This window comes from Drosophila tropicalis, unplaced genomic scaffold (assembly GCF_018151085.1).
Source record: "Drosophila tropicalis isolate 14030-0801.00 unplaced genomic scaffold, ASM1815108v1 contig_845, whole genome shotgun sequence".
NCBI classification, from domain to species: Eukaryota; Metazoa; Arthropoda; class Insecta; order Diptera; family Drosophilidae; genus Drosophila; species Drosophila tropicalis.
Genome location: NW_027173338.1, coordinates 7,661,361 through 7,679,955, shown reverse-complemented (window position 1 = coordinate 7,679,955; position 18,595 = coordinate 7,661,361). Strand labels below are relative to the sequence as shown.

The 18,595-nt window shown below is 37.6% G+C and overlaps 3 protein-coding genes across 4 annotated transcripts; 2 read left to right on the top strand and 1 right to left on the bottom strand.

Moving 5' to 3' along the window:
* The first annotated feature begins 3,679 nt into the window (after positions 1 to 3,679).
* Positions 3,680 to 5,228, top strand: LOC137580764 (protein rolling stone-like). Its single transcript, XM_068294883.1, has 4 exons — positions 3,680 to 4,111; positions 4,350 to 4,451; positions 4,514 to 4,700; positions 4,764 to 5,228. Exons 1-4 carry the CDS (start codon positions 3,790 to 3,792, stop codon positions 4,966 to 4,968), a joined length of 816 nt encoding a protein of 271 aa, XP_068150984.1. The 5' UTR covers positions 3,680 to 3,789; the 3' UTR covers positions 4,969 to 5,228.
* On the bottom strand, positions 4,996 to 6,494 carry LOC137580763 (mitochondrial import inner membrane translocase subunit TIM50-C-like). The gene has a single exon (XM_068294881.1). The coding sequence runs from the start codon at positions 6,382 to 6,384 to the stop codon at positions 5,191 to 5,193; it is 1,194 nt and encodes a 397-aa protein (XP_068150982.1). The 5' UTR covers positions 6,385 to 6,494; the 3' UTR covers positions 4,996 to 5,190.
* Positions 6,495 to 6,939: 445 nt separating this feature from the next.
* Positions 6,940 to 18,533, top strand: Itpr (Inositol 1,4,5,-trisphosphate receptor). 2 transcript variants are annotated; one of them, XM_068294211.1, is made up of 20 exons: positions 6,940 to 7,132; positions 7,205 to 7,275; positions 7,340 to 7,455; positions 7,524 to 8,310; positions 8,368 to 9,602; positions 9,739 to 9,914; positions 9,973 to 10,128; positions 10,193 to 10,346; positions 10,408 to 10,561; positions 10,629 to 10,655; positions 10,724 to 11,355; positions 12,073 to 12,358; positions 12,424 to 12,647; positions 12,748 to 15,540; positions 15,598 to 15,790; positions 15,858 to 15,980; positions 16,217 to 16,389; positions 16,487 to 16,651; positions 16,711 to 17,112; positions 17,175 to 18,533. In XM_068294211.1, the coding sequence occupies exons 1-20, from the start codon at positions 7,032 to 7,034 to the stop codon at positions 17,739 to 17,741; spliced, it is 8,535 nt and encodes a 2,844-aa protein (XP_068150312.1). In that variant the 5' UTR covers positions 6,940 to 7,031; the 3' UTR covers positions 17,742 to 18,533. The 2 variants fall into 2 exon arrangements, with proteins under 2 accessions (XP_068150312.1, XP_068150313.1); XM_068294212.1 differs by lacking the exon at positions 10,629 to 10,655.
* Positions 18,534 to 18,595: the final 62 nt, after the last annotated feature.

The following is an 18,595-nucleotide window of genomic DNA, read 5'->3' as shown; positions in this document are numbered from 1 at the left end:
TTTGTGAAAGCGATAAGCGAATGGGTGAAATGCCTTTACTCTTATCTAGAGACCTATTCGGTTATTAGTAAAGAGCAAAAAATTTTAAAAAACCAAATAAGAAATAATCAAGAGAAATATTCACAAGAGAAATATTCACAAGAACTATGTATGATTAAAACTATACATAAGACTTTATAGTCTTATTGTCCTCATTGTTCATTATATTTTATTGATATTATACCAATTGGTACAGAGATTCTAACTATTTATACAAAAACTAATTCTCGTCAATAGAGCTACTATATCTAATAGATGTATTTGTACATATATAGTATGTAGTTTAAATCAATATTCTACAAAGATATTGCATACTTTTTTGGCGTTTAATGAAAAATTTACATAATTTTCATAAATTTGTTATTAATTGTTAAGGTTATTTATGTTAATATTAAATGTTGATGTTCACAAAAAAGTTCTTATTTTGTTTTACTCTACTGTTTTAAAAAATACATAAGTAATTTTTATGGATTTTATGTTAGTGTCTCACAACACCCAAATTTTTTTAATCTTTCAAATCTAGAAAAAATCTAAATAAGTTATTTGTAATTGACGAGGAAAGTAATCTAAAGCTTTCACAAATTAATCAAACAGCCCTCTATTTTTATTTGTCGATCACACCTTTTAAGTCCTTTTATTAATCGATAAACAATATTACATCACGAGAATATGAAATCTTCATTAAAATTAGTCAATTTAATTATTACTCATTATTTAGGAACATTTGAAGAAGTGAACAACAAATTACTGAATATATTATTCTCAAAATTAGACACATTTTAAAAAGAAACAACCAATTATTGTTTAGCCTCCACTCGTTTCACTCACTTTACTCATGAAACCAAATCCCTGCTTGGCTCTTTTAAGATTATAATCATTTTTAAAAAATATTATTTTTCCAGTAAAATAATAAATCTTTGTGAGCATTGCTAATTTCAAGCCATAGAAGTTCCATTAGGCATGGGACAAAATTTGAAAGCTTTTTACATTAGGAAACTTTTATTGCAAGTAGTTGAACCCTTTGAAAGTCCAATATATTAATAGTATATACATAATTTTGTTGTTTTATGAAGTCTCTTTGTTGGTTAAAAAAGATGTCATAGTCAATTTGATCAAAATGCACATTCCATATTATGACCATCCTAATTAATTATTTCTTTTCGTTGTTTGGCTGGCATATTTGTTGCAATTAAAATTGGATCGGGTTAAATGGCCCGATAGCATCGATTACAAATTGACAATTCGTTTTCGTGTATTACTTTTTGAAATTTGCATATTTTCAATATATATCATAATAAGACAAATATCGTTATCGAGACGAGACAAGTTCAGGTTCGTTAGCCTTTACAATGACCTTGCCATTACAGAATCAGCAAATGAAATCAATAAAAATCCTACAACAACAGCAACAACAACAAAGAAAGCACTAAATAAAAATTGAAAGTGTTGTCGGCGCAAACAAAAAGAAACAACAGCAACAACAACATTTGTTGTAAAGATAACAGGGAGCAGACCGATTTTTTATTATTCCATTAGAGCATAAATTTAATTTACAAGTCAAATTGAAAGTCAATTTGTGGGCTTGCCAAAGACCAGGCCTCCCAATCTCATACAAAAGATAGGAAAATTTTCTCGTTTGCCCTTTGTGGGAAATGTATATATAGTTGTCAGTTCATTTAATTTTCTATATATGTATATATATGTGGGAGATGAAATTGCATGACTTTTCCATGCGATTTGCAGCTTTTCCACATTAATCAAAATTTTGCGTGCAAAAAGAGATTGTGTTTTTGAAATTGTTTGAGGACTATTTAAACACTTTAATTAACGATATTATGAAATTTGAAATCAACAATTGCATTTATTTATTTGGAATTATTTCAATTACCAATGTCTTATTACTAAGCTTGAGTGTTGAATAACTTGTTTATAAACAAAATGATAGATGATAACAATAATTAGTTTATAAAGATTCTCGTTGAATGGGCAAATAATTATTATCGCCTTATCAAAAAGAAATGTGCTGACATAATTGAGATATCGCCAATGTTTCCATTGATGATTACTCAGATTACAAGCGATTCACAAACCAAATTGGAGCCGCTTCAATAGAAAATCATAAGTTGATCTTTATACCATAATTAATGGAAAAAGTTCCATTAACTCTTATTTGTTGTGATTCTTCAATTACAATCTAATTACTGGAAATGGCGACTTCATCGAACACATTTAGTGTGTTAACTTATGGCCAGGAGATTTACAACTAAAATGCTTATTGATTTCAGTTATCTAGAAGATAGTTTTCATTGCGTTCCCAAAACCTAGATTTTATTTATAAAACTCGTGAAGCTTAGATATTCGAAATGCCAAGGAATAAGATAGGTATTCCAAATAATTTAAATCTGGTCTATTATTTATAATTATATTTGGTTTTTTCCTTCCATTCAGTTAAATGAACTTGTCATAAAACATAATGTTTTTTATTATTAAAGTGCGCAAAAAAACCCAAGAACTTTAAATGTTCACCTTGATGAAATCTTATCAAATTGTATAGTGAAAACAGATTCATCAATATGAACAAAAATTTATTGGAATGAAATCACAGGAAGCGTTTGAACCTTTTATTTTATTTCAGTTTACTACAAAAACATTCGCCAATTGTTTGGAAATTGATAATATTATAGTTTCAATGACCCACCTGATTAAACATCTTTATCAATTACACCGTTTAACAAAGTTTTCAAACTTGTTTTAGATTCAAAAATTCAGTAATAGGTGGATGGTTTTAGCCATTTCTTCTCCAGTTTTTATATTGGTGAAATTATGACTCTAAAAGAAGTACTGAAAATTTTTAGTATAAAGTCTTTTCCAAATTTTAGTACATCTTTAAAATCCGATAATAATATAATGTAAAATTAGTTTACGATTTGCGATATGGACTCCGATTGCTGTTTAGATTTTTCCATAGGCCTTAGGTTCAAATTCCATCATAAACACGATATATACAAGTCTATCTTCATGATTCAATATCAAACTATGAATCAATGGCAATGATAAATTAGCCAAAACTTTTGAGTTTGAATGAAATGAGCTTTAGTTGTGGACGAATTCATAATTTTTGATAATTTTTTGTTTTCCTTATCATGTCTGGCAATTCGGGAAACCTGTGTAATCTATAACAATAAAGAAATAACAGCACTAACAGCGACCAATTATGACTGGTCGCGCCCCGTGGGTACTTGAACAACATGTTTACTGCTGTCATGAATCATGTGCGAAATTTCCCAAAATGGAAAATAGAGTAAGGGAAATAGAAGGGAAGAGGGGGAAATAGTAGTTTTTTAAATATTTAAAACTCTGGGCCAATCGATGCGTGCACTTGGTCTAAACATGTATATCAAACAGTCGGCTAAACTTTTGGTCAAATAAATTAGTTGATGACCCGTGTCCATATTGTTCACGTCACGTTATCTGCAGAATCGTGCACAACTTAAATTGGCCGTAAACGGTTTTTCAGTTATATCATATGATAAGGATTGGCAAGATAACTACAAATTTCCAAACCCATTGACTGCTATACAAAAAGCTAAAGCAATTTGCGGAAATAATGGCCAACTGTCAGACCTTTTGGGCCGGAGCATTCACCGGTTGCGGCAGTTTACGTTCTACCATCGTACGCAGCAGCTGCTCTGGTGCGTTATAGCAGCGTTATTTCGGCGAAATAGACGCAAAGTTCATCCAGCCAACAATATGCGGGATCCCAATGAGGAGTCATGTTGCCAACCCTTTAAGGAGGAGTTCCAACGATCCAAATTCTCACTGCATCACGATGAACCAGGCGTATTTTGCCGTTCGCAATGGCAACGTGGAGATCGTTCACTCATCTGGCTGCTGTATCGTTGGTTTTTGGCAGCATTTTTTGGAACTGGCGTGATAATGAGCTTATCAAACTCATTTGATAACGGTCGATGGTTTGTCTTTCTCACAGATTGGGGTTTTACCCTATGCTTCTACGCCTGTGCCTATGGAGCCATAGTGGCTACGATTTACTTTATAAAGCCCTCATATTTTGGTGAGTTTTAAAATTAAACTAAAAAACTATTTTTGTAAGGGTTTCTGAGTGTATTATCAATTTTCAAACTATTAGATATATCCACAAGCTCGGGATGAAATTCAGAATTCACTAAGTCTCAAAAACTTTTGCCGCCACTGCTTATAATCTACGATTGTAATGTTTTTACCTTCAATTGATATTTATAATATTTATTTCCTAAGACTCAAACTATGTATGTGTTTGTGATGAATTTCAGCTCCTGGCAGTTGGTCACTGAAAATATATTGGATATCTCATTACACGACTACAGTACTGGCTTTTTTGATCACTTTAGTATTCTGGTCTGCCCTCTACCCAAGTGAGTAACACTGAAGTGTAGTCTGCAAACCAATTCATATATTTATTTCCTTTTTTGTTCAGGTATGCCCGGAATGGCTGATGATATCTATAATATCTGGGCACATGCCACAAACACCGCATTCATGCTTTTAGATTGCTTTATTGTTGCTTTCCCAACGCGACTGATGCACTTTATCTATCCCTTTATTGTGGGTCTGACATATGGACTCTTCTCACTGATCTATTATCTGGCTGGAGTGAAGCAACCGTAAGAAATACATATATGGGAAACATTTAAAGTACTAAAGATTCATGAGTTTTCCTTCCTCAGTATCTACTTTATATTGGATTGGAGTGATCCTGGACTGGCCATTGGCACAATTTGCGTCTGCATTGTTTTGGTCAGTTGTTTCTGTATATTGGTTTTCTGGATTTACATATTTAGAAGATGGCTTCATGGACGTTGTGTGAAACCTGAAGTAACTGTGACAATGGAAACAAGAGCACCAGCTCCCGAAATTGTACAACGTGTTTGATTCCTAATTATATCTATATATACATAGTTAATATAAAATTATAACTGTAGAATCAATTTATTATAGATTCAATTTCTTGTGTACACAGATAACTTTTCCAAAATAGCAAAAACTCAATACGCTGGAGTATAATTTTGTACTTCTTGTGATAGACGAAAAAATTATGGTCAAGGAAATGAATCCATTCGAAAGAATTATTACACGGATTTGCGTCAATTTCATTTAGTGTCTAGAGGCTATGCTGCGTGACCACTTTTGGACCAGGGGCTTACTCTTCGATTGTTCAAGACGTTCTGCTTCCAACAGTTGTTCGGCCAATTTTCGTTGATTCTCGCGAAACTGACTGATTGGATCTTCAAACTGGCGATAATAGTATAAAACTTCACGCACATCATCAACATCAGTGAGGACAATTGTCTTTAGAAAGGCCATCAAGTCCAGAAGCTGGACATCATTATCGTTTCCATGCCAGCGAGGAAGGCCGAATGTATTATCCGGATGCATTTTGGTAGCATTCGGATCCCAGTCAATGACTATAACCCGCTTTAAGTCACGATTTAAATTGTCCAAATTCTTAACATGATGGCCATCTACAAAATGGGTCGCATCCCTTACCAAGCGATACATAATATAACCTTTCGGATCGAGCTTATCTATTACGGGAAACATGGTCATTCCCTGTTCTGCAGTGAAGACAACAATTTCAAAATCTTTGGAACACTCTGCCAGAAACACATCCACATTGGGGCGTTTCTTAAAGCGCCAACCAGTCTGATATGTCCAATCGGGATGAATGAGAACATCCTTAACTTCTAGTACCAAGGTGTATTTTGGCTGAATATAAGGATACTGCACCGGATCTGGCAACAAATGAGATCGTGATGGTTCCTGAAGAATTTTTCGATAATACTCCAAACACTTCCACAGTCGTTGCACATATTGTTGCACGAGTGGATTGCCACTAAACTCGTCCTCGATAATCTGACCATTGTCATCCAATTGCGGACCACCAAATACATAAATTCCCCACAAAATCACAGCCAAGCTGCAGCTACCAAATAGGACAAAGCCTAGCTTCATGCGTTTCCAGGCGCGTTCGTTCTCTCTGGCCTCTTCCTCGTCGTGTTTCCGCCGCTCCTCTTCAGTCGCATGATCTAAATCGAGAGCAGTTTGTGGGAATAGCTTGGATAGTAAAGGTGTTGCTACTATGGCAGATGTCTCCTCCTTGCTACTTTTTATCTGAGCAGTGCACAGAGTTTTCCTCATCAAAGCTTGAACAATCCTGGACGAAGTTATAAAACTCCCTGATCTGCGTTGGTAATTAACCAAGGTGCGACGCAGTGATGTGATGACTGTGGAGCGGTCACGCAGATGTTTTAGCCTGCGCAGCACTTGATGGGCTCTCCCAGAGAGCATGGTGTGTTTCTTTATGGCTGTCCTTGAATGCCTGAACCTATTTCTATGTAAAATTAACTAAATTAATTTTAAAATTATTTTGTTTTCTTGCTGTTTACTTTTTATTATTAAAATGATCAGATACCATTTTTTTTTGATTAAAAGCCAAATATCTACTAGGTTTTCATGATCAATCTTCTTTGTGAATTAATATTTACAAGTTATTTAATAGTTAAGAGCTGTAGAAAGGTTTAATTTAATTTGCGGAAAATGTTTTCATATTTATTTTTTTTTATTGAGAATAGAAAAAAATTGCGTTTGTTTGAGCCTTTATATATGTAGCTGGAAAACGCCAATCATTTGGTATAAATACAACTCGTTTCCTGAATTTGAATGACCGGAAATTGATTATGTTACTGTTATCAGCCAATTGACATGTAACAGCAACGTAAGGTTTAACAGCAACGTAAGCAGGTTACGTCGCAGTTTAAATAAAATACCAGAAAAAGCTGGACTAATCCCAAAATAGCGGGTGAAAAAAGAAAAAAATTCAAGAATAATGGGAAAAAACCCAGAACGAGGAGAAAGAAAAACAACATAATAATAATGAGCTAAAGTGAAAATTTAATTGAAAAATATAAACCGAGCATTCCAGATTCACCATCATCATGGGCGACAATCTAATCGGCTCAGCGAGTTTCCTGCACTTGGGAGACATTGTGTCTCTTTATGCTGAGGGAAGCGTTTGTGGTTTTTTAAGCACTTTGGGGTAAGTGTTTATTTAAAGCTGTTGCCACATCATGTTGTTGTAATGTGATACTTGTTATATACACCTATATAGCCTAGTAGATGATCGTACTGTGGTGTGTCCCGAAGCTGGTGATTTGACATGTCCCCCAAAGAAGTTCAGAGGTAATACGTACAAACTCAAACTTTGCTCCGTCTCCAAACTCACTTTGGTCTTGTGATTTTTTAGATTGTCTTATAAAAATATGTCCTATGAATCGTTACTCCGCCCAGAAACAGTTCTGGAAGGCCGCCAAACAATCGGCCAGCTCCAATACAGATCCAAATTTACTCAAGCGTTTACATGTAAGAGATGGCTAAACGAATATCATTAAAGAAATTTAACTAATTTTATGTTTTTTATATTTTTCTAGCATGCCGCCGAAATCGAAAAGAAACAAAATGAAACGGAGCACAAAAAGCTTTTGGGCACATCCATACAATATAGCCGAGCTATTGTGCAGTTGCTCCATCTAAAGTCCAATAAATATTTAACTGTCAATAAGCGTTTGCCCTCGCTGCTGGAAAAAAATGCTATGCGTGTGTATTTGGATGCAAATGGCAATGAAGGCTCTTGGTTTTACATTAAACCTTTTTACAAACTACGTTCAATTGGTGATTATGTGGTTGTGGGCGATAAAGTCATTCTCAGTCCCGTGAATGCGGATCAACAGAATTTGCATGTAGCTGCCAATTATGAGTTACTCGATAACCCTGGCTGCAAGGAGGTGAATGTCCTGAATTCGTCGACATCGTGGAAAATCTCTTTGTTCATGGAGCATAAAGAGAACCAGGAGCATATACTTAAAGGAGGTGATGTGGTGCGTCTCTTTCACGCCGAGCAAGAGAAATTCCTCACCATGGATGAATACAAGAAGCAATATCATGTTTTTCTAAGAACCACAGGACGCACAAGTGCCACAGCGGCCACCAGTAGCAAAGCTCTTTGGGAGATTGAGGTGGTGCAGCATGATTCGTGTCGCGGTGGAGCTGGGGATTGGAATTCTTTGTATCGCTTTAAGCATTTAGCCACTGGACATTACCTGGCTGCCGAGGCAGAGTTGGATATAGTTGCAGCAGGAGCCGCCTTATCATCTTCGGCTCAAGAACCATTGTTGGCGGAGTGCAGCAAAGATTCGAGTCTCAACTATGCCCTGAACGGTAAATAGTTCGCAGCAATGAACTTTATGAAACGTTTTTAAACAAATCTTTTTTTAGACAAATCGAAGGGGAAACAATATCGTCTTGTCTCGGTGCCATATTCCGCTGACATTGCTTCGGTGTTTGTTTTGGATGCCACCACCATGGCCAGAGCAGACAGTTTGGTTCCTCAGTCCAGTTATGTGCGATTGCAGCATATTTGCTCCAACACTTGGGTACATGCCACATCGATACCAATTGACGCCGATGACGATAAACCGGTCATGTCGAAGGTCTGCTGTTCACCCATCAAGGAGGATAAAGAAGCTTTCGCTTTGATTCCTGTTTCTCCGGTTGAGGTGCGAGATTTAGATTTCGCCAATGATGCCTGCAAGTTGCTAGCCATAGTGACCACTAAGCTGGACAATGGTTCGATTTCGATTAATGAACGTCGTTCTCTAATATCTCTACTACAAGATATTGTCTACTTCATGGCTGGCATGGAGAATGAGCAGAATAAAACAAAAGCCCTCGAGTTTACGATTAAAAATCCAATTCGTGACCGACAAAAGCTGTTGCGAGAGCAATACATTCTCAAGCAACTATTCAAGATTCTGCAGGGACCCTTTCAAGAGCACACCGCCGGCGATGGACCATTCCTGCGTCTCGATGAGCTTAACGATCCCAAAAATAGTCCATACAAGAACATTTTTCGTTTATGCTACCGCATTTTGAGACTCTCACAGCAGGATTATCGCAAGAATCAAGAGTATATAGCCAAGCATTTTGGCCTAATGCAAAAACAAATTGGTTACGATATCCTGGCTGAGGATACGATTACCGCTTTGCTTCACAACAATCGAAAACTGCTAGAGAAGCACATCACTGCGGCTGAAATTGAAACTTTTGTGGGACTTGTGCGTAAGAATATGGACAATTGGGACTCGCGTTTCCTGGACTATCTCTCCGACTTGTGTGTATCCAATCGCAAAGCTATAGCCGTTACACAGGAATTAATTTGCAAGAGTGTGTTAAGTGATAAGAACGCCGATATTTTGATCGATACCCAAGTAAAGGCGCTAAAAGGTGGTTCAGCCATAGTAAGTTGTTACAAGGGCGCCACAGAGGATCTATGCCTGGCCACCCTCACCGAGGTGGCTGGCGATGGTGATGAAGATCGTTCCGAAGATGTTCAATCCACATCGACAACAAACACCAACTGGGATAGTGTCAGTCTAAATGATGATGAAGATAGCAGCCTAATGGCTTCAAATGAGAAATATGAAATACATTTGCAATGGAAAGGACAACCAGTAAGTCCATAAAAACCCCTTAGAAAAAGAGAGAGAAGAGCATAGCATAATGAATTGAAATTACAACAAATCGAACAAATACGAATTTTGTGTGAAATCATATCTAAAAGAAATGTTTATCTATTTCTATTTTTAGTCTTCTCGTTCTATGGCAGATCTGGCTAATTGTGTGGCCGACGGTGGTGAACAGGAAGCAGCTATATTGAACTATTATCGACATCAATTAAACTTATTCTCAAATATGTGCTTGAATCGACAATATTTGGCTCTCAATATACTCTCACCCCATTTGGATATTGATTTAATATTGAAGTGAGAATTTTGTATACATTCCCTACGCTTATCTCTAATCATTATGTTATGTTTTCAGATGCATGTCGGATGAGACTATGCCATATGAATTGAGGGCTTCGTTTTGCCGTCTCATGTTGCATCTGCATGTGGATCGTGATCCTCAAGAGCCGGTAACACCAGTAAAATATGCACGTCTCTGGAGTGAAATACCCTCCAAAATGTCTATACTTGAGTAAGAAAACCGATTCTTATCACTATGATTATAGAATAGATAATTTACTTTTATTAAATTTCAGCTACGATGGTAAAAATCAACAGCCCGATCAAAATAAACAGGCCTGTCGTGCCAAATTTAATACAACCATTGCCTTTGTGGAAAACTATTTGTGCAATGTGGCCACCAAGGTTTGGCTATTCACCGATCAAGAGCAGAACAAATTAACTTTTGAGGTTTGTTAAAGTAACATAAAAGTTTACAATGCAAACAAATTTTACATAATTTCCATTCCAGGTTGTTAAATTGGCCCGAGATTTGATATACTTTGGATTCTATAGCTTTAGTGATCTATTAAGATTAACGAAAACTTTGCTCTCTATATTGGACTGTGTGTCAGAGACTAATGCTGGCAACAGTGGAGGCAGCTACGTAAATACGGATATTGATTGTGAGTATGGCAAAAAAATAGAAATAGAACATTCCTCATTAGTTTAAAACCTTATTGCTCTTCCAAGCTAACGAAGAGGAAACGAATACACAGGGTAAACAGTCATTGAGTGAATTAATTATGCATATAGTTAACATTTGAAATTTATTTCTCATTTGCCAGCTGAAGGCGGTGTCCTACGATCAATCGGTGATATGAATACAGTCATGACATCCTTGGCCTTGGGTTCAATGGGCCAAGCTATTGCGGCTCCTGCAATAGCATTGCAACAACGTAAATCTGTCTCGCAGCTAATGAAGGAATATCCCCTTGTCATGGATACCAAATTAAAGATTATTGAAATTTTACAATTCATTTTGGATGTACGCTTGGACTATAGAATCAGTTGTCTACTCTCCATATTTAAGCGTGAGTTCGATGAATCAGAGGTAGTGCCACAAGATGAGATTGTGTTGGGTGTCCCAGTCGTAACCAAAGATGAGCCAAAGCTCTCGAATAACACGGAAAGTGAACCATTGTTGGGCAACGCAGCAGAACCTGCCGATGCCGCAACGGCTAATCCTCGACAAAAGAATATTGATCTGGAATCGATAGGCATTAAGGCTGAGGGCATATTTGATTGTGAACGTAGCGATGCTGCCAATTTAGATCTGGATGGGCAAGGTGGACGTACATTTTTGCGTGTCCTCCTTCATTTGATTATGCATGACTATGCTCCGTTGGTGTCGGGTGCATTGCATCTGCTATTTCGACATTTTAGCCAACGACAAGAAGTTCTCCAAGCATTTCGCCAGGTAAGCCAAGAAGTCTAAGATGACAACCCAAGATGAGAAAATATGCTTACAGTAATCTTAATTAACTCACACAGTCGGATTGTTGCGGTTACATTAAGGGGCAAAAATGCAAAACATACTTAATTTATAAACCACCCTTTCGAATGCGTCTGATAATTGAATTTCTGCTTGATTGAGCCCCTTTGTAATTGCTTCAATCTGGCAAAACCGAATTGCGGTTAACCGCAGTTAAGCTTTCCATGTTACTAATTATCTAATCTTCACATTTTCTTTTGTGTTTGCATGCTCTAACTCCAATCTCTATATTCTCGCTATTGAGATTCGACTTTTACTAATATCTGTCCATATATGTATAATATATATTCGCATATATACAATGTATCCACATCTGTACAATATACACACACACACAACTACACTAATAACACTAATACACAACAAATAACCAAAGTGGACGTATTCTGCATACAGTAATGAAAGATGTTTTGATTTAGTATGTACCTTTATTTTGGTTTAACCATCTAGCAGTTGTCCAACAGTCGACTAAAAATGGCTAAATGCATTTATTTTCAAAGTATTTTTCAGTAATCCAAACTAATTTTGAATGTCTATTACCTATTTTAGTTTTGTATTGTCCAAAATTTTTGGTCTACTGCTTGGCAACTGTTACGCTGCATTTTCCAAAATATTAATTGAATATGTCAAACATTATTTCAGGTCCAATTACTCGTCTCGGATAGCGATGTTGAAACATATAAGCAAATCAAATCCGATCTGGATATATTGCGACAAAGTGTTGAGAAATCCGAACTGTGGGTTTACAAAGCCAAGGCGACTGATGAATTGGGTGGCAGTAGTAGTGGTGGTGGTAGCGGTGGTGGAGATGTTTCTGGTGATGCCGCCAATCTGGAATACAATGCTGCCCTATCGCCTGATCAACGCAATGAATATAAAAAGGTCAAGGACATTCTGATACGAATGAATCAGTATTGTGTGACTGTTGGTAGGTTTATATTCTGTAGTATTTAACAAAAAACCATTTGTTAACTTTGTATATTCCTTTTCCAGGCCCCGTAGTTAAGCCACGAAAACATGAGCAACGTCTGCTACGTAATGTCGGCGTTCACACAGTCGTTCTTGATCTGCTCCAGAATCCTTATGATGAGAAAGATGATGTCCTAATGAAGGAACTAATGTGTTTGGCTCATGAATTCCTACAGAACTTTTGTCTGGGCAATCAACAGAATCAAGTGCTGCTCCATAATCATCTAGACTTGTTTCTCAATCCGGGTGTAAGTATTTTCTTTGAATTACGAATTCTATTTGAAATACGAATTCCTTATTTATAACTATCCATCATCACCTAAATAATTTGCATATCGTTTTTTCTAGATACTTGAAGCGAAAACTGTTTGTGCCATCTTCAAGGATAATTTGGCTTTGTGCAATGAAGTGACTGATAAAGTGGTTCAACATTTTGTCCACTGTATTGAGATCCATGGCCGGCATGTGGCATATTTACAGTTCTTACAGACAATTGTTAAGGCGGAGAATCAATTTATACGCAAGTGCCAGGACATGGTAATGCAGGAGTTGATTAATTCCGGCGAGGATGTGCTTGTCTTTTACAATGACAAGACCTCGTTCAATCATTTTGTACAGATGATGCAACAGCATCATTTATCCCGGCAACCTCTTAGCGATGACAGTCCATTAAAGTATCATGTGGAGTTGGTGAAGCTACTCGCCTGTTGCACCATGGGCAAGAATGTCTATACGGAAATCAAGTGTAATAATTTACTCTCGTTGGATGACATTGTGACAATCATTTGCCATCCCCTCTGCATGCCCGAGGTGAAGGAGGCGTATGTTGATTTTCTTAATCATTGCTACATCGATACGGAAGTTGAGATGAAGGAGATCTATGCATCTGGTCACATGTGGAATCTGTTTGAAAAAAGTTTTCTTGTGGATATACATCAATTGATTTCACATCCCTCGATAGCAAACTCGAATAAGAACCTTTTGAGTTACGTTCTAAATGGACTGATGAATCTATTGAGCAGCTTCTTCTCCAGCCCCTTCTCAGATCAGAGTGCCATCGTGCAGTCGCGTCAGTTGATCTTCGTGCAGTTGTTGCAGGCCGCTTACCGCCTCACTCAGTGCAAGTGGCTGTCGCTAGCCGATCGATTCAATGTCGAAATGTGCATACGCACTCTTTCCGAGTCGGCGAAAATGCGCAGCATTACCTTGCCACTGGAGCTGGAGCAGCAGGTGGCCACCATGTCGAACAAAACGGCGATGTTAACACGCCAGACGACAAAATGGTTACTGGCCTCCAAACAGCCCAAATATGAGACGCAACAATCGGCCAGTTTAATGCGATGGGATCGCTCAATTATTGAAGGGCTGCAGGATATTGTCTCATTGCTGGAAGATCAGCTGAAGCCGGTGGTCGAGGCCGAGCTCTCGCTACTCGTCGACATTCTCTATCGCTCGGAGTTGCTATTCCCGGCCGGCACAGAAGCACGCAAGCGATGCGAGAGCGGCGGGTTTATACGGAAGCTCATCAAGCATACCGAGAAGTTGCTGGAGGAGAAGGAGGAGCGTATGTGCGTCAAAGTATTACGTACTCTACGCGAAATGATGGCCATCGATGTGAACTATGGCGAGAAGGGCGATGCATTGCGCCAGACTTTGTTGAAACGTTATTTTCAAAACAAAAGTTCATTCAAAGTGGAGGAGGAAATAGAAGCACCACCCTCTCCCCCCACTGATCCAGCCAAACAGCTGCATTTGGTAACCCATGGACCGGGTGCAAAATACTTGCAAAGAGCTGGCAAAACTCTTCACGAAATGCAAAATCACTTGGATCGCGAGGGAGCCTCAGATTTGGTTGTCGAATTGGTTATCAAGTCGGTGCACTCACCGAATATCTTTGTTGAAGCCGTGGAATTGGGTATAGCCTTGTTAGAGGGTGGCAATCCAATCATACAAAAGGGCATGTTCCAGAAATTCCTTAGCGACGACCTCAATCAGGCATTCTTCAAAGTTTTCTTCGACAAGATGAAGGATGCCCAGCAAGAGATTAAATCGACAGTGACGGTTAATACCACCGATATAGCCGCTAAAGCACATGAACACAAACAAGATGCCAATCTGGAGCTATTGGACAAGATCTCTCGCAAGCATGGACTCAAACGAAATGGCGTAGTCATTACGGAGGAGCTTAAGCGGGAGTTGCACAATGCCGGCTTGGCCACAGCCAGAGCATATGGCAATGCCAGGATCATACACTCTGGTGAGGAAAACTCTCAAATGATTAGTGTGAATAGTCCTCTAGAGGATATTCTGGCGGAAAAACTCGAAAAGCACAAAGATGGCAAAGAGCAGCGGCGCAATCAATTGTCCAATAAGGTCCTGGTGATGCAGCCAATTCTACGTTTCCTACAACTACTCTGCGAGAATCACAATCCTGATTTGCAAAACTTGTTGCGTAATCAGAACAACAAAACAAACAACAATTTGGTTTCCGAAACTCTAATGTTCCTCGATTGCATTTGCGGTTCCACAACGGGAGGACTGGGACTACTCGGTCTGTACATCAATGAGCACAATGTGGCCCTCATAAACCAAACACTCGAAACACTCACCGAATATTGTCAGGGTCCATGTCATGAGAATCAAAATTGCATTGCAACCCATGAGTCCAACGGTCTGGACATTATCACAGCTCTCATTCTAAATAATATCAATCCCTTGGGCGAGAATCGCATGGATCTGGTGTTGGAACTTAAAAATAATGCCTCAAAGTTGCTATTGGCTATTATGGAAAGTCGTGGAGATAGTGAAAATGCCGAACGAATTCTCTACAATATGAATCCGAAACAATTGGTGGAGGTGGCATGCAAGGCCTATCATCAGGAGGAACTCATTGACGAGCAAGACGACGCAGACGACCAAGCAGATTCCACTTCGGGTGTTGTGGATGACGATGATGACGATGCCACTGTTAGTCCACGAGAAGTGGGCCACAATATCTATATACTCTGCCATCAACTGGCCCAGCATAACAAGGAATTGGCCAGTCTGCTTAAGGCCTCCGAAGATCCACAATCCTCTAGCTTTGATGCCAAAACGAGTCAGGCTCTAATGTACTATGCCACGCACACGGCACAAATTGAAGTAAGATACAATGAAACTCAAACAAATTAAACTCTTCAAACAATATAATTTTCTTAGATTGTTCGCAATGATCGCACATTGGAGCAAATTGTTTTCCCCATACCCGAAATATGCGAGTACTTAACTACTGATACGAAAATCAAAATTCTCAATACTGCCGAGCGTGATGATCAGGGCTCAAAAGTAGCCGATTTCTTTGACAAAGCTGAGGAAATGTTCAACGAGATGAAATGGCAAAAGAAACTACGAAGTAAGAGAAAAATAGAGCCCATGGTTTGGAAACCTTTTTAATCCTTTATATAAATTCTGTATTGCAGGCCAATCTCTCTTATTCTGGATTAGTAGTTACATGTCACTATGGAGCAACATCTTATTCAATTGCGTTGTGGTCATTAATATGATAGTTGCGTTCTTTTACCCCTTTGATAATACAGTTCCTGGTAAGTCAGAAAAACCACAAAAATAAGTACATTTTTCAAGAATTGTTCAATATTTTAACAAATAAGCGAACTATTTCGCTTCTGGATGAAATCCATTGCACAGCGTTGCTTGAACATTTGGAACAAACAAATGAATTGCCTTTTTGTGTCATTTAAAGGACTACACCAATGCACTTAATATAGTGCTTTTTAAATGCACTTAATCTTAATCACACTGTACATTTCATTTATTTCAGAGCTTAGTGCGCACATTTCGCTTCTATTTTGGGCCATTATGATTTTCTCGCTGATTATTGTTATAACGCTGCCCCGTGAATCTGGCATAAGAACTTTAATTGGTTCGATGATCTTGCGTTTTATTTTCCTGCTAGGACCAGAGTCAACGCTTTGTTTGCTGGGCATAGTCACGGTTGGTGGTGGATTGCCATATATACTTATATTAAATCATTTAACAAAAACAAAAAGTAAATGAATAACATTTCTTCACCCTGCTTGTTTCCTCTTAGGTCACTCTGAAAAGTGTCCACATTGTGAGCATAATGGGCAATAAGGGTACACTGGAGAAGCAATTGATTAAAATCGTTACGGACTTTCAGTTGTTGTATCATTGCATTTATATCGCATTTTGCTTTTGTGGCTTGATTTTGCATCCATTTTTCTATTCCCTGTTGGTAAGACACATTTACAATTGCTTCGAAATTTGATAATTCAATTTGTATAACTCTCACAGCTCTTTGATGTGGTTTATCGTGAGGAGACTCTGGTGAATGTCATACGTTCAGTGACCCGTAATGGACGATCGATTGTTTTAACTGCTGTCTTGGCCCTGATATTGGTCTACTTGTTCTCCATTATTGGTTACATGTTCTTCAAAGATGATTTCCTGGTTCCTGTTGATTTTGAAGAGCAAGAGCAAACTATTTCTGTTCTATCAACTGATGAATCCTGTGCTGCACCCGATAAATTGGGCAGCATATGTGGAGCTAAAACCAAACAGTTGTCCACTGAGAATGGCAATGAAGTAAAAGAACGTGCCTGTGATTCTTTGGTCATGTGCATCGTAACCACATTGAATCAGGGCCTACGCAATGGTGGTGGAATTGGTGACATACTCAGAGCACCCTCAAGCAAGGTATTTAGAAAAGTGTTTCTTTTTGAAAATCTGATTCTTTATCTATTACTTCACCTTTGCAGGAGGGTTTGTTTGTGGCTCGTGTAATCTACGATTTGCTTTTCTTCTTCATTGTCATTATTATTGTGTTGAACTTGATTTTCGGTGTCATTATTGACACTTTTGCGGATTTGAGATCGGAAAAACAGCAGAAAGAGGCCATTCTGAAGACAACCTGCTTTATTTGCTCCCTAAATCGTTCGGCCTTTGACAATAAGACCGTAAGTTTTGAGGAGCACATTAAGAGTGAACACAACATGTGGCACTATTTGTACTTTATTGTCCTGGTAAAAGTCAAGGATCCCACCGAATTCACGGGTCCTGAAAGTTATGTTTATGCCATGGTTAAAGCTGGCATTTTAGAATGGTTTCCACGTTTGCGTGCCATGTCCTTGGCTGCTGTGGATGCAGATGGCGAACAAATTGAGCTGCGTAGCATGCAAGTTCAATTATTGGAGACGCAATTGCTTATTAAAAATCTATCGACCCAACTTCATGAGCTCAAGGATCACATGACCGAGCAAAGAAAACAAAAGCAACGTTTGGGATTGCTTAATACCGCGGCAAATAGCCTTTTGCCGTTTCAGTAAATAGAAAACCTGACGGCTTAGTACTTGAGTATATAACAAAACAAAAACAATCAAAAAAAAAAAAAAAAAAAAAATACCATTCCTAACTATGCACTAAACATAGATGTAACATTTTAGTATTGGCGAAAGCAATATAGCACTCTAAAAAAATGTCTCATTTACAGTAGGGTTATATAGGCCCAATATTCAAATTGTTAATCTTCGAATTCCATAAACAAGAACAATCCATTTATTGCTCAACAGAATATAAAATTTTCTACCTATATACATATATATGTATACACCCTTTATATATATAACTCTATATATATGTACGTATAGTAAACTCACTCAGAGATTTTTAGGGCTGTTAACAATGTTAATTAGTGGTCGTGTTACCCAATTTTTTCAACGGTTATACAATCTTCTACATTTTATTTCTTTCTTATCACTCTTGTACCTAGATCTAGTTATTAACTTGAAAATATATTCGCCGAGCGACCTCAATGAAAACAAAATGTTTGGATATATAGAAAACAAATTGTTTTAAATAACTTTGCTGTTACTTACCTGTTACTAATCTTGTTGCAACTAAAACTAATTATTGTGATTAAATATTTTCCATTTTATATATATTTTTTAGTTTTCTTCTATATGTATATGTAAATTGTGTACTCGAAACGAGTTTTTGTTGGTTAATTTCATTTTAAGCTAACATTTATATGTATTCCTAAGAAAGAGCCTAAAATCTATGGACTTTGTATGTGAACGAAAATATATATAGCACAAATAAATATTAATTGGATATTCAAATTGATTTATTAAAATGAAAGTGAATGCAACAACATTCGACTATTGTACAAAATGAACAACTA

Excerpts from the sequence above, each read along its gene's own strand:
- LOC137580763 (XM_068294881.1), bottom strand. The coding sequence starts at position 6,384 with ATGCTCTCTGGGAGAGCCCATCAAGTGCTGCGCAGGCTAAAACATCTG.
- LOC137580764 (XM_068294883.1), top strand. The coding sequence starts at position 3,790 with ATGCGGGATCCCAATGAGGAGTCATGTTGCCAACCCTTTAAGGAGGAG. Across the intron at positions 4,112-4,349 it reads TATAAAGCCCTCATATTTTG|CTCCTGGCAGTTGGTCACTG; the intron begins GTGAGTTTTAAA and ends GATGAATTTCAG. Across the intron at positions 4,701-4,763 it reads CTGGCTGGAGTGAAGCAACC|TATCTACTTTATATTGGATT; the intron begins GTAAGAAATACA and ends TTCCTTCCTCAG.
- Itpr (XM_068294211.1), top strand. The coding sequence starts at position 7,032 with ATGGGCGACAATCTAATCGGCTCAGCGAGTTTCCTGCACTTGGGAGAC. Across the intron at positions 10,129-10,192 it reads TCCAAAATGTCTATACTTGA|CTACGATGGTAAAAATCAAC; the intron begins GTAAGAAAACCG and ends ATTAAATTTCAG. Across the intron at positions 12,359-12,423 it reads TCAGTATTGTGTGACTGTTG|GCCCCGTAGTTAAGCCACGA; the intron begins GTAGGTTTATAT and ends TTCCTTTTCCAG.